The sequence below is a fragment of the Triticum dicoccoides genome, chromosome 2B (genome assembly GCF_002162155.2).
Source record: "Triticum dicoccoides isolate Atlit2015 ecotype Zavitan chromosome 2B, WEW_v2.0, whole genome shotgun sequence".
Taxonomy (NCBI): Eukaryota; Viridiplantae; Streptophyta; class Magnoliopsida; order Poales; family Poaceae; genus Triticum; species Triticum dicoccoides.
In genome coordinates this window covers 212,957,889-212,969,533 of record NC_041383.1, presented here as the reverse complement: position 1 = coordinate 212,969,533, position 11,645 = coordinate 212,957,889, and the positions used below count along the sequence as shown (strand labels likewise).

The following is an 11,645-nucleotide window of genomic DNA, read 5'->3' as shown; positions in this document are numbered from 1 at the left end:
CCCTCGTCTGGATCGAGCTGCGCCCCGAGCCCCAACGCACGTCGCGCGCCCCCGACACCAATCGCCGGCGCCGCCTCCCTGCCGGACAGGCCGCCCTCGACCTCCTCCTCGTCGACCCCCCCTCTCCCTCGCCCCCTCTGCCCGATCCCGATCTGGATCGGGAGGGGGCCGCCCCGACGTCCCTGGAGCCAGCTCGACGTCGTCGCCGCCCGGACTGCCTCCTCGCCGTCCTCTACGTCATCGCCTCCTCTCCTGCGCCGGCCGTCCTCGTCTTCCTCCTCGAGCACGCCGCTATTCCCCTGCACCGCCCGTGAGCCTCGCCCCTCTCCTCTCCCCCTCTGCTCCCGTCGCCGGATCTGACCGCGCCTGCCTCTTGCGCTTCGGCCCCACACTCACCGTGGCCGGGTCGCGCCCTGGCCATGCCCCCGCGCACTATCGGCGCCGGTTTGTGCCCTACCGCTCCGTCCCACCACGACCTCGCGCAACCACCACGCCCCGTTTACCGCTGTTCGCCCACGCGCTCCTGTGCACCCCCACGCGCATGACTCGCGCCATCAGGCCTTGCCTGTCGCCGCCCGCTCCACCCTGCTGCCACCACCACTGTTACCCCGCTCCGCTGTGCAGTCGCGCCACCACGCTCCCGCCGGCTACCTCCCGCTCCGGCCACTGGCGGCCGGCCTTGTCACGGCCGCGGCCCCCTTGTTGGCCGCCGCCCGGGTCCGCCCCTTCCTGCTGAGCCCGACAAGGCGCCCGCAACCGTCGCCCGCGCGCCCTGTGCCCGCTATGGCCCCCTGGCCAAATGACAAGTGGGGCCCGCCCCTGTGAAACGTTAAAAAGGGAAATAAATAAATAAATTTAATTAGTTAACTTAATAAATATTGGTTAATCAACCTAATCACCTTATTGAACTAACTAGTTCTGTTTAGGTAAATTGAGTCAATGACAATCGGGCCCCACCATCAGTTTGACCGGTCAACGACCAGAGTTGACCGCTGACGTTATGCTAACATCACGCTGATGCAATAAATTAATTTTTCAATTAAACGAATTTAGTAATTCCAGAAACTAATTAAAATATTTGAAAATTATTATAAAATATTCCGTAGCTCGGATGAAAATACTTTGTACATGAAAGTTGCTCAGAACGACGAGACGAATCCGGATACGCAGCCCGTTCGTCCGCCACACATCCCTAGCATAGCGAACCCGCAACTTTCCCCCTCCGGTTCACCTGTCCGAATACGCGAAACACCGGGGATACTTTCCCGGATGTTTCCCCCTTTCGCCGGTATCACCTACTACCGCATTAGGGCACACCTAACACTTCTCATTGTCATGTCATGCGTCGTCATGCTTATGTTTGCATTGTATTTACTGTTTCTTCCCCCTCTTCTCTCCGGTAGACTACGAGACCGACGCTGCTGCTGCCCAGTTCGACTACGGTGTTGACGACTCGTCCTTCTTGCCAGAGCAACCAGGCAAGCCCCCCCTTGATCACCAGATATCGCCTATTCTTCTCTATAATACTTACATTAGAGTAGTGTAGCATGTTACTGTTTGGTTACTCCTATTCTATTGCATAGCCTGTCATTGTTGCTACAGTCATTGATACCTTACCCGCAAACCTAAATGCTTAGTATAGGATGCTAGTTTATCATCATTGGCCCTACATTCTTGTCAGTCTGCCTTGCTATACTATTGGGCCGTGATCACTTGGGAGGTGATCACGGGTATATACTATACATATATACATACTACAGATGGTGACTAAAGTTGGGTCAGCTCGTTGAGTACCCGCAAGTGATTCCGATATGGGGGCTGGAAGGACAGGTGGCTCCATCCCGGTAGAGGTGGGCCTGGGTTCCCGATGGCCCCCGACTGTTACTTTGTGGCAGAGCGACAGGGCAGGTTGAGACCACCTAGGCGAGAGGTGGGCCTGGCCCTGGTCGGCGTTCGCGGTTACTTCAAAATAACACGCTTAACGAGATCTTGGTATTTGATCTGAGTCTGGCCACTGGCCTATACGCACTAACCAACTACGCGGGAAAGATATGGGCACTCGATGTCGTGGTATCAGCCGAAGCCTTCTTGACGTCAGCGACGGAGCGGCGCGTGCCAGATTGGACCGCGTAACATGACTTCCTTTGTAATGGAGGTTGCTAGGTCTGCTTCTGGCCGCCCACGCAACGTGTAGGTGTGCAATGGGCGATGGGCCCAGACCCCTGCGCGCATAGGATTTAGACTGGCGTGCTGACCTCTCTGTTGTGCCTAGGTGGGGCTATGACGTGTTGATCTTCCGAGGCCGGGCATGACCCAGGAAAGTGTGTCCGGCCAAATGGGATCGAGCGTGTTGGAAAATGTGGTGCACCCCGGCAGGGAAGTTTATCTATTCGAATAGCCGTGTCCCTCGGTAAAAGGACGACCCGGAGTTGTACCTTGACCTTATGACAACTGGAACCGGATACTTAATAAAATACACCCAGACAAGTTCCACAGACAACCCGGTGATCGCTTTTCCACAGGGCGACGAGGGGAGGATCGTCGGGTAGGATTATGCTATGCGATGCTACTTGGAGGACTTCAATCTACTCTCTTCTACATGCTGCAAGACGGAGGCTGCCAGAAGCGTAGTCTTCGACAGGACTAGCTATCCCCCTCTTATTCTGGCATTCTGCAGTTCAGTCCACTGATATTGCCTCTTTACACATATACACATGCATATGTAGTGTAGCTCCTTGCTTGCGAGTACTTTGGATGAGTACTCACGGTTGCTTTTCTCTCCCTTTTCCCCCTTCCCTTCTACCTGGTTGTCGCAACCAAATGTCGGAGCCCAGGAGCCAGACGCCACCGTCGACGACGACTCCTACTACATTGGAGGTGCCTATTACTATGTGTTGCCCGCTGACGATGACCAGGAGTAGTTAGGAGGATCCCAGGCAGGAGGCATGCGCCTCTTTCGATCTGTATCCCAATTTGTGCTAGCCATCTTAAGGCAAACTTGTTTAACTTATGTCTGTACTCAGATATTGTTGCTTCCGCTGACTCGTCTCTGATCGAGCACTTGTATTCGAGCCCTCGAGGCCCCTGGCTTGTATTATGATGCTTGTATGACTTATTTTATTTGTAGAGTTGTGTTGTGATATCTTCCCGTGAGTCCCTGATCTTGATCGTACATGTTTGCGTGTATGATTAGTGTACGATTGAATCGGGGGCGTCACAGTTAGTGTTTGATAAGAATATTAAAATGCATTGGAACCTGATTACTGTTTATGGGGATGCTCAGAAGGAAGGGAAAGCCAACTTCCTTGCCGAATTGGCAAGATTATATCATGATAATCCCCTTCCTTGCTTTGTTGGGGGAGACTTTAACATTATTAGAAATGGAAAGGAGAAAAATAAGCCTATGCTGAATGAACAATGGCCCTTTATGTTTAATGCTATTATTGAACAAGCAGGGCTTAGGGAATTGCCTCTGAATGGGAGGAAATACACTTGGGCTAATAATTAGGAAGACCCTACTTTTAAAAAATTGGACAGAGTGTTGATGTGCCCAGCTTGGGAGGAGAAATATCCACTGACCATATTGCAAGCTTTTGCTAGAGAAATATCTGATCATACCCCCTTGTTCTTGGATACAGGGGAGACACATACACATAAATATATATTCAGATATGAAAATGCTTGGTTGCTGAGAGAGGGTTTCAGAGAGTTGGTGTATAACACCTGGAATGAGAGATATTTTGGGGACATTTTGGATAGATGGCAATCAAGACTAAGAAAACTGGGGAAGAAAGCTACATGGTGGAATAGAAACATGGATGCTTGGTACAGAAAAATAAAAATGGAGATAATAAGGGAGCTTGATGATTTAGACAAGAGAGCTGAGATTATGGGTCTAAGTGTTGTGGATAGAAATGAACAGAAGGAGCTTAGAGCTCAATTGAAAAGAGTGATGTTACAAGAGGAAATGAAATGGTTGCAGAGATATAAAGATACATAAATTAAAGATGGGGATGGAAACACTAGGTATTATCATGCTAAGGTGAATGGGAGGAGAAGGAAAAATAGAATTGTTTCCCTGGAGCAGGAGGAAGGGATTGTAGAAGGGGATGAGAAGTTAATGGAGTATATAACCAAATTTTATAAATAATTATTTGGACATCCTGAAGAGTCTAATATTTGATTGAGAGAGATGGAGATGGACAAAATTGACACACAAAATAAAGACGAACTTCTGACACCCTTTTCCCTAACTGAAATACATCAGGTTGTCTTTGGGATGAAAAGAAACAAAAGCCCAGGGCTTGATGGGTTCCCTGCTGATTTCTATCAAGACTTTTGGGAAGTGGTTAAATGGGATCTGAAAGCCTTAGTGGATAGTTTTGCAAAAGGGGAAATCAATATTGCTAGACTTAATTATGGTATAATTACTTTGATACCAAAAACCAATGATGTTAAACAAATCCAGAAGTTTAGACCTATTTGTCTGTTACATGTTAGTTTCAAAATTATTACTAAAGTACTAATGAATAGGCTGACTAAATGTGTGGCCCCTGTGATCTCCAGAACCCAAACTGCCTTTATTAAGGGGCAGATACATAATGGAGGGGATAGTAATTCTGCATGAAGCCTTGAATTCTTTCCACAAGAATAAATAAGATGCCCTAATATTCAAAGTAGATTTTGAGAAGGCATATGATAAAATAAAATGACCCTTTGTGATTCAAATGTTAAAAATGAAAGGATTTCCTGATAAATGGTGTGACTGGGTAATGGAAACTATGAGAGGGGGGCATGTTGGAGTTAAAGTGAATGATGAAATTGGCCCATATTTTAAAAATTTCAAAGGTTTAAGGCAAGGAGATGTTATGTCTCCTTTACTATTTGACATAGCTGTTGATGCCTTAGCCATTTTAATGAGTAATGCTCTTAAGCATGATTTGGTTAAAGGGGTATTAAGTAAAAGAGAATACAAGGGAATTAATATGTTACAATATGCTGATGACACTATATTCTTGATCAAAGATGAGGTGGAAAGTGTGAAAAATCTCAAACTCATTCTAGGGACTTTTGAGCAAATGTCTGGGCTGAAAATCAATTTTCATAAAAGTGAATTGTTACTGTTTGGCAAGGCAAAAGAGAAACAAACGATTTATCAAGAAATCCTGACATGTAAAATGGGGAGTTTACCTATTAAATACTTAGGAATGCCTGTGTCAGAAACCAAAATCAGGAACACACACTGGGATTGTGTGATTGACAAAATTGAAAAAAGGTGTGGATGCTGGCAAGGAAAGTTGCTGGGTTCCATTGCGGGTAGAATCACTCTGATGCAAGCTTGCCTGACCAATATATCTTTATTCATGATGTCCTTTTATGCTGTGCCCAAAGGGGTTATAAAGAAAGCAGATTTTTTTAGGTCCAGGTTGGTCTGGCAGGAAGATGAGAATGTTAAAAAAAATCACCTAGTGAATTGGAAAGAGTGATGTTTACCTAAAGAAGTAGGTGGTTTAGGGATACTGAATCTTGAAATAATGAATATTGCACTTCTTGCTAAATGGTTCTGGAAAATGGAGACTCAGGAAGGTCTTTGGCAGGATATATTGGATGAAAAATATAGAAAGGATGGTTGTTTGGCTCTAGTAAGCAAGAGGCCTGGGGACTCCCAATTTTGGGCCAACTTGTTGAAAATTAAGGAGATCTTCTACAAATTTGTTAAGAAAAAAGTGGGGGATGGGAGAAACACTAGGTTCTGGGAAGATTCCTGGGTTGATGGTAAACCTTTAAGAGATGCTTATCCTAGATTATATGATATAAGCTTCGACCATAATATTACTGTGGAGGAGGCCATACAGAAAGGTTGGCATGGGTTCAAATTTAGAAGGACCTTGTATGGGGAGACTTTGGGGCTATGGAATTGCCTCAGAAAGAGATGTGAGGAAATTCAAATGCAGGGAGGGGCAGACAAAATACTCTGGACCCTCACTGCTGACCATAGGTTTTCTGTGGGGTCCCTTTATAGGAAATTGGTTACTGTAGGGGTGAAATTCCCCCAGAAATACCTATGGAAATCTAAGGTGCCTGCAAAACTGAAAGTGTTTTTATGGTTAGTTAACCAAAAAGTATTCTAACTAGAGATGTGTTGTTGAAAAAAGGTTGGAAGGGAGGAAAGGATTGTGTTCTTTGTGGGAAAGATGAATCGATTGATCATTTGCTTTTTTCTTGTCCTGCTGCTTCACTGTTATGGAGTCTGGTCAGATGTGTGTGTGGATTTAAAACTGTTCCATTAAATGTAAAAGACTGTTTTGGGGATTGGATTAGGAAATTTAATAAAGAAGACAAGAAAATGGTTATGGTGGGGATTTCAGCCCTGTTTTGGGCAATTTGGAAAAGTAGGAATGCGATTATTTTTGAAAAGAAAAGTATAAATGATCCTTTCTACATTGTCAAAATGATGTGCAGGTGGTTAAATGACTGGTCCATTCTGCAGATAAAGGAGCCGTAAAAAAAACGCTGGAGCTGGGAGCAAGGGTGCTGGAACGGGCAGCAAGTGAGGTGTACACAGCCAACCAAGGGTGGAAGATCAATGTAGCGAGGCTGGAATGAAGAAACTCTTGTGGTGGTGACCCTAAAGTTTGTTATTCTTCTAGTTGCTGGGCTCCTTCAGCTCCATGGTTGCTTTTGATGTAATTATGATCGTTGCAGTTTGGATTCTGTCGTCGCTGGTGAACTTGTTTTGGGTATTTGCGCGGTTTGGCTGGCCTGTGTTGGCCTTCTGGGATGTTGCAATGGCGTGCTGGTAGCGTTGTAGTCCTTTCTTTTAGGCTGAATCTGGTTGTGAACTCTGGTGGTTTTCAGTAATGAAAATCGGAAGAGGCAAGCCCTTCTTTGATAAAAAAAACTTAGTTATAGGTAACTTTTCGTATAAAAAATTGTTTTTTATGTTGTTGCTATTTTAGTTGAGTTTACTGTTCATATAGGAGGTGACGAGGGATCAGCTATGAATTTTCGATGGAACGGAGGGAGTAGTAATCTTGTTTATAAATTTCTCAGAAGAAAGAAAAACTAGTCAACAGCCCACATCACTCTCCTACCTAGGTGCAGTCACAGCGCCACCTGCCCTGCACTAGACAGCAACCACTCTTGTTCCCGTCTCGTTTATTGCGCGACTCGGCCGCCGTGTCAACGCAGAACTTGAGGGAAGTGATCTTTGTGGACACGCTGCCCGTCGAGACAAGGCGCGTCGGTTGAAAAACACGAGTTGTTGGGGGAGAAAGAGAAACAGTCGGTGACCTGGACCAATGGGTGAGAACGTGGCAATGCCGTCGCCGGTGGCGTTATGTGCCGATTCTAGAATCCCGCACATGCCCTCCAAGCCGACAGCGACATGAGCAGCCGTAGGAGAGTGGTTCCTAATTTAATTTATCACGGACGCGACAAGGTCTATAATAACTCACGACAGAACTCTCAGCTTAGTCACAGCTCGGAGATCAGCTTTGCTCAGGGAGATCGAAGCTCGGTACGGCGTCTGCTACGATGCTCGGAGCAATGAAGCTTGTTCTCAGGTCTCTCCTCGATCTTTTTGTCTCTGCCGCTGGATTTTGATTATGTTTATATCATATGTTCGCTGGCTTCGTGGAAGAAGATTAGAAGAAGCAAGTTTTGCTGACCCGGCTGGGAACTGGCTTGTTTGTTGTCGCCCATGGATGCAGGAGGGAGAAGAGCAGAGCTGCGGGGATATTTTCGTGTGACTTGGCCGGTTACTTCTCGACGTCGTCCAGCTGCCAGAGGCTGTCCGGTAAAGTCGCCGTGATCACCGGCGCGGCCAGCGGCATCGGCAAGGCGACGGCCGTCGAGTTCATCCGGAACGGCGCCAAGGTCATCCTCGCGGACATCCAGGACGACGCGGGCCGCTCCGTGGCGGCCGAGCTCGGCCCGGGCGCGGAGTACACCCGCTGCGACGTGACCGACGAGGCGCAGATCGCCGCGGCGGTGGACCTCGCCGTGGCCCGCCACGGCCGGCTCGACGTCCTCTACAGCAACGCCGGCGTCTCCGGGTCCTCGGCGCCGGCGCCCCTGGCGGCCCTCGAGCTCGCGGACTTCGACCGCGTCATGGCGGCCAACGCGCGGTCCGCGGTGGCCGCCGTCAAGCACGCCGCGCGCGTCATGGTGCCGCGGCGCAGCGGCTGCGTCCTCTGCACGGGGAGCACCACGGGGATGATGGGCGGGGTCGCGGCGCTCCCGTACAGCCTCTCGAAGGCGACGGTGGTGAGCGTGGTGCGGCTGGTGGCGGAGGAGCTGGCGCGCGACGGCGTGCGCGTCAACGCCATCTCGCCGCACGCCATCGCGACGCCGCTGCTGGTCCGGTCGCTGGCGAGGGCGCACCCGGGCGTCGGCGACGAGGCGCTGAAGCGGATGGTGGAGAGGGGCATGAGCGAGCTCCATGGGGCGGTGCTGGAGCCGGAGGACGTGGCGAGGGCTGCCGTCTACCTGGCGTCCGACGAGGCCAAGTATGTCACTGGCCATAACCTAGTGGTGGACGGCGGTTTCACGGTCGGGAAGCCGATCAATGTGCACGCGGCAAGCTGATCAAGCTAGTTCCAACATTTTGCAAGTTGATTCTCTTCTACTCCCTCCGTCCGAAAATACTTGTCCTCGAAATGGTTGTATCTAGACTTATAGATACATCCATTTTATCCATTTTGAGGACAAGTATTTCCGAACGGAGGAAGTATGAAGTAGTATATGACATGCATGCTTGTGCGTATTTAAAAAAAATATTTTCCTTTTTATGAGCAAACAACCTGCATGTGAATAAAGTTCAAAGTGGGCAAGTTTTTCTTTTACTGAAAAGCCTTCTGAAAAATTTAATGAAAACTAAATAAGCTTACATCATTCAAAATCTCATCAAAAATAAGGCTGGGAAGACTACCATCCCAAGAAATAACAGAATTAGAATCAAACGAAGAACCTGCATGTGAATTAAGTTCAAGGTGGGCAAGTTGATTCTCCACTGGAGGCAAAATGAAGATAAAATCTGTTGGAGTATAGGAACCTTCATTTTTTTACCCCTAAAAAGTTATGACACCTTACTATTTTACCACGTGCGAGTATGTGGTACCGTTGCTTTTTTTTTTTTTTGCAGGGATGTCGTTGCTGCTTTGCAAGGAGTAAAAAAACTGGCGAAGCTCGGGCAAACTATCGTCATCCAGAAATTGTCGGGACCGCATTGAATCAGTTGAATTTTTCCACGTGCTCCTTTTTCTTCCTTCTGCGGCGTCACCACCTTCTTCACCATTGGCCACCTTCTTGCTCTACTCGCCCAACTACGCTAGCCTAACCGTCTGCCGGCAACAATTGTCCCCGACCATCCCTCTACCCCCCCCCTCCCCGACCATATTTAGCATTAGCACCCGAACGGCCGAACCTACAAACTCACTGCCTCTCCTCCCCAACGATGCTGCAATAAGTATGTCATCCCTCCTCCGGTGATGTCCTAGTGAGTCCTCGTTGGTAACATTGCGACCTACCCGCCTCGAGCTCAGGGCTACATTGCTCTACTCTAAGCAAAATCGAGAATTTCTCTAGACAATTAAGGAATAGCAAATCAGTTTCTTTTCTTTTTCTTTTATTTGTTTATTGTGGGGGTAAAAGGAGTTTTATTTCATAACTACAGAGTTACAGTCAAGAGGTAAAAGTTCTCCAATACATGGTTAGAGAAGACAGGCATTAATCTTGGTGCAACCAAGAAACTAGTAATGACACGAAAAGCATGTGATAGTCTCCCTCCATGCAAGAAAAAAAATAGGAATTGGCTCCTCTACCGTGCAATGGGAGCTGCCTTTAGCCATCTATTAGTCGTCAGATGCAGAATGAATAGCTCAGATCTCTTTCCTACAACACATAAATAGTACACATGCTACAGTTCAGGAACAACACATTTTGCTACAGGACAAAATAGTAAATGGTGCTACAATGCATCCTGTTGTGCCTTCTAGATGTTCACTGCACTGGGTACTATAGCATCCCCGTCTTGCCCATTGCACGGCAGAGGAGCCGGTTCCCAAAAGATAACCAGTGAAATCAGCACCAACATGCATATAACGGTGTTGCTATATTAAATTCTACAATGTTGTGTCTAGATTGCCACCCTAAGAGCAAGTACAATAAGTCTCAATCGACAGGCTATAAACCCTCCCGCATCACCAAAATCCAGGTGGAGGAGAGATAAAGAAGGAAAGACAAGGTAGTGGGCGCTTCACTTATCGACGAGCAACAACGCAAGAAACGAGAAATTAAGCCTGCATGCAGCCGTGTGAAAGCTAAAAAGCAGATCTCCCTCCTCTATCTTCCAATCACCTTTGTTTATTTGCCTCTTTTCACATGCAAGTATTAATGCTAGTAGCCAGTCTAGAGTCCATCTATTATACTAGTGGGCTTTTATGAAGGCTTTAGGTGACATGGCATTGACATATAGCTAGCAACAACGTCTGTTACTGACCTTGCTCCAAGCCGATGTCTCCACACTAAGATTCATGCAAAGATGAGGGAATCAAGATTACATGAGACGACTAGCACCTACGATGTTCCTGCTTGGTATGACATGCTGATCCAATGGAATGATTATGTGATCCAAATTGAGCATTTCATGTACAACTCCGCTATTAGTGAAAGAAAAAATGACTAAATTGGAGTCGATTGACATCTTCGTGGTGCAATGTCTTGGTCGAGCCTTTGGTTGTTTTCAATACTTTCCTTCGGTGGAGTCCCATGGAGGTATCCTGGTTGCTTGGGACCCTACTGCCTTGTCAGTTGATAGCTTTGGATTCGATTCCTACTTCATGACCAGCAAGGTATCGGTGATAGATGGAGGTAACTGGTGGCTCATAATATTGTATGGGTCACAATTGGAAGTTGACAAAGCCTGATTCCTCATGGATCTTTGCAATAGGAGGGTCGCTTATCCGGGCCCTTGACTACTTATCGGTGATTTAAACATGATCCTAGGGCATCAGAGAAGAATAAGTTAACCTTGACCGTACCATGGATTGGTTTGCGGGCATCTGCGGATGAGCATGAGCTCAAGGATATATACGTGCACAGGAGGCAATTCATGTGGAGCAATGATAGAGAGGAGCCCATGCTGAACAAGAATGATAGAGCGCTTGCTTCGATTGACTGGGAGCTTCTGTACCCCGATAACTTACTACACGCGCTTTCCACCTCGGTCTCTGATCACGCCCCTTCTATTGTCTTTCAGCAATGCTTTAAACCCTAAGAAGAGGTTCAAGTTTGAGTTGTTTTGGTGTAAATTGGAGGGCTTTGAGGAGGCTTCCTGGACTTGTGACCCCGCGATACATGACCCTTTCAAACGACTGGATGGACTGCTAAGAAACATGGTTGCGTATCACCAGGCTTGGGGGAAATTGGTAATGTCAAACTGCACATTGCTATCACCAACACAATTATCTTTTGCCTTGATGTTACTCGGGGGAGGAGGCTATTGTCTGATGGTGAACGATGGCTTAGGCACACGCTAAAGCTCACCGTTCTGGGAATCTCCTCTTTGGAGAGAACCATCAATGATCTAGATTGTTATGGCTCAAGGAGGGAGACACAGAGACCAGCTTATTCCAACTGGTTGT

The 11,645-nt window shown here is 47.5% G+C and overlaps 1 protein-coding gene across 1 annotated transcript; it reads left to right on the top strand.

Annotated features, from left to right (window-relative positions):
- Window positions 1-7,452: 7,452 nt before the first annotated feature.
- On the top strand, window positions 7,453-8,792 carry LOC119367562 (momilactone A synthase-like). The gene is made up of 2 exons (XM_037633043.1): window positions 7,453-7,565; window positions 7,713-8,792. Exons 1-2 carry the CDS (start codon window positions 7,537-7,539, stop codon window positions 8,587-8,589), a joined length of 906 nt encoding a protein of 301 aa, XP_037488940.1. The 5' UTR covers window positions 7,453-7,536; the 3' UTR covers window positions 8,590-8,792.
- Window positions 8,793-11,645: the final 2,853 nt, after the last annotated feature.

Coding starts and splice junctions, on each gene's coding strand:
- LOC119367562 (XM_037633043.1), top strand. CDS start 7,537: ATGCTCGGAGCAATGAAGCTTGTTCTCAG. Junction 7,566..7,712: donor GCAATGAAGCTTGTTCTCAG/GTCTCTCCTCGA, acceptor CCATGGATGCAG/GAGGGAGAAGAGCAGAGCTG.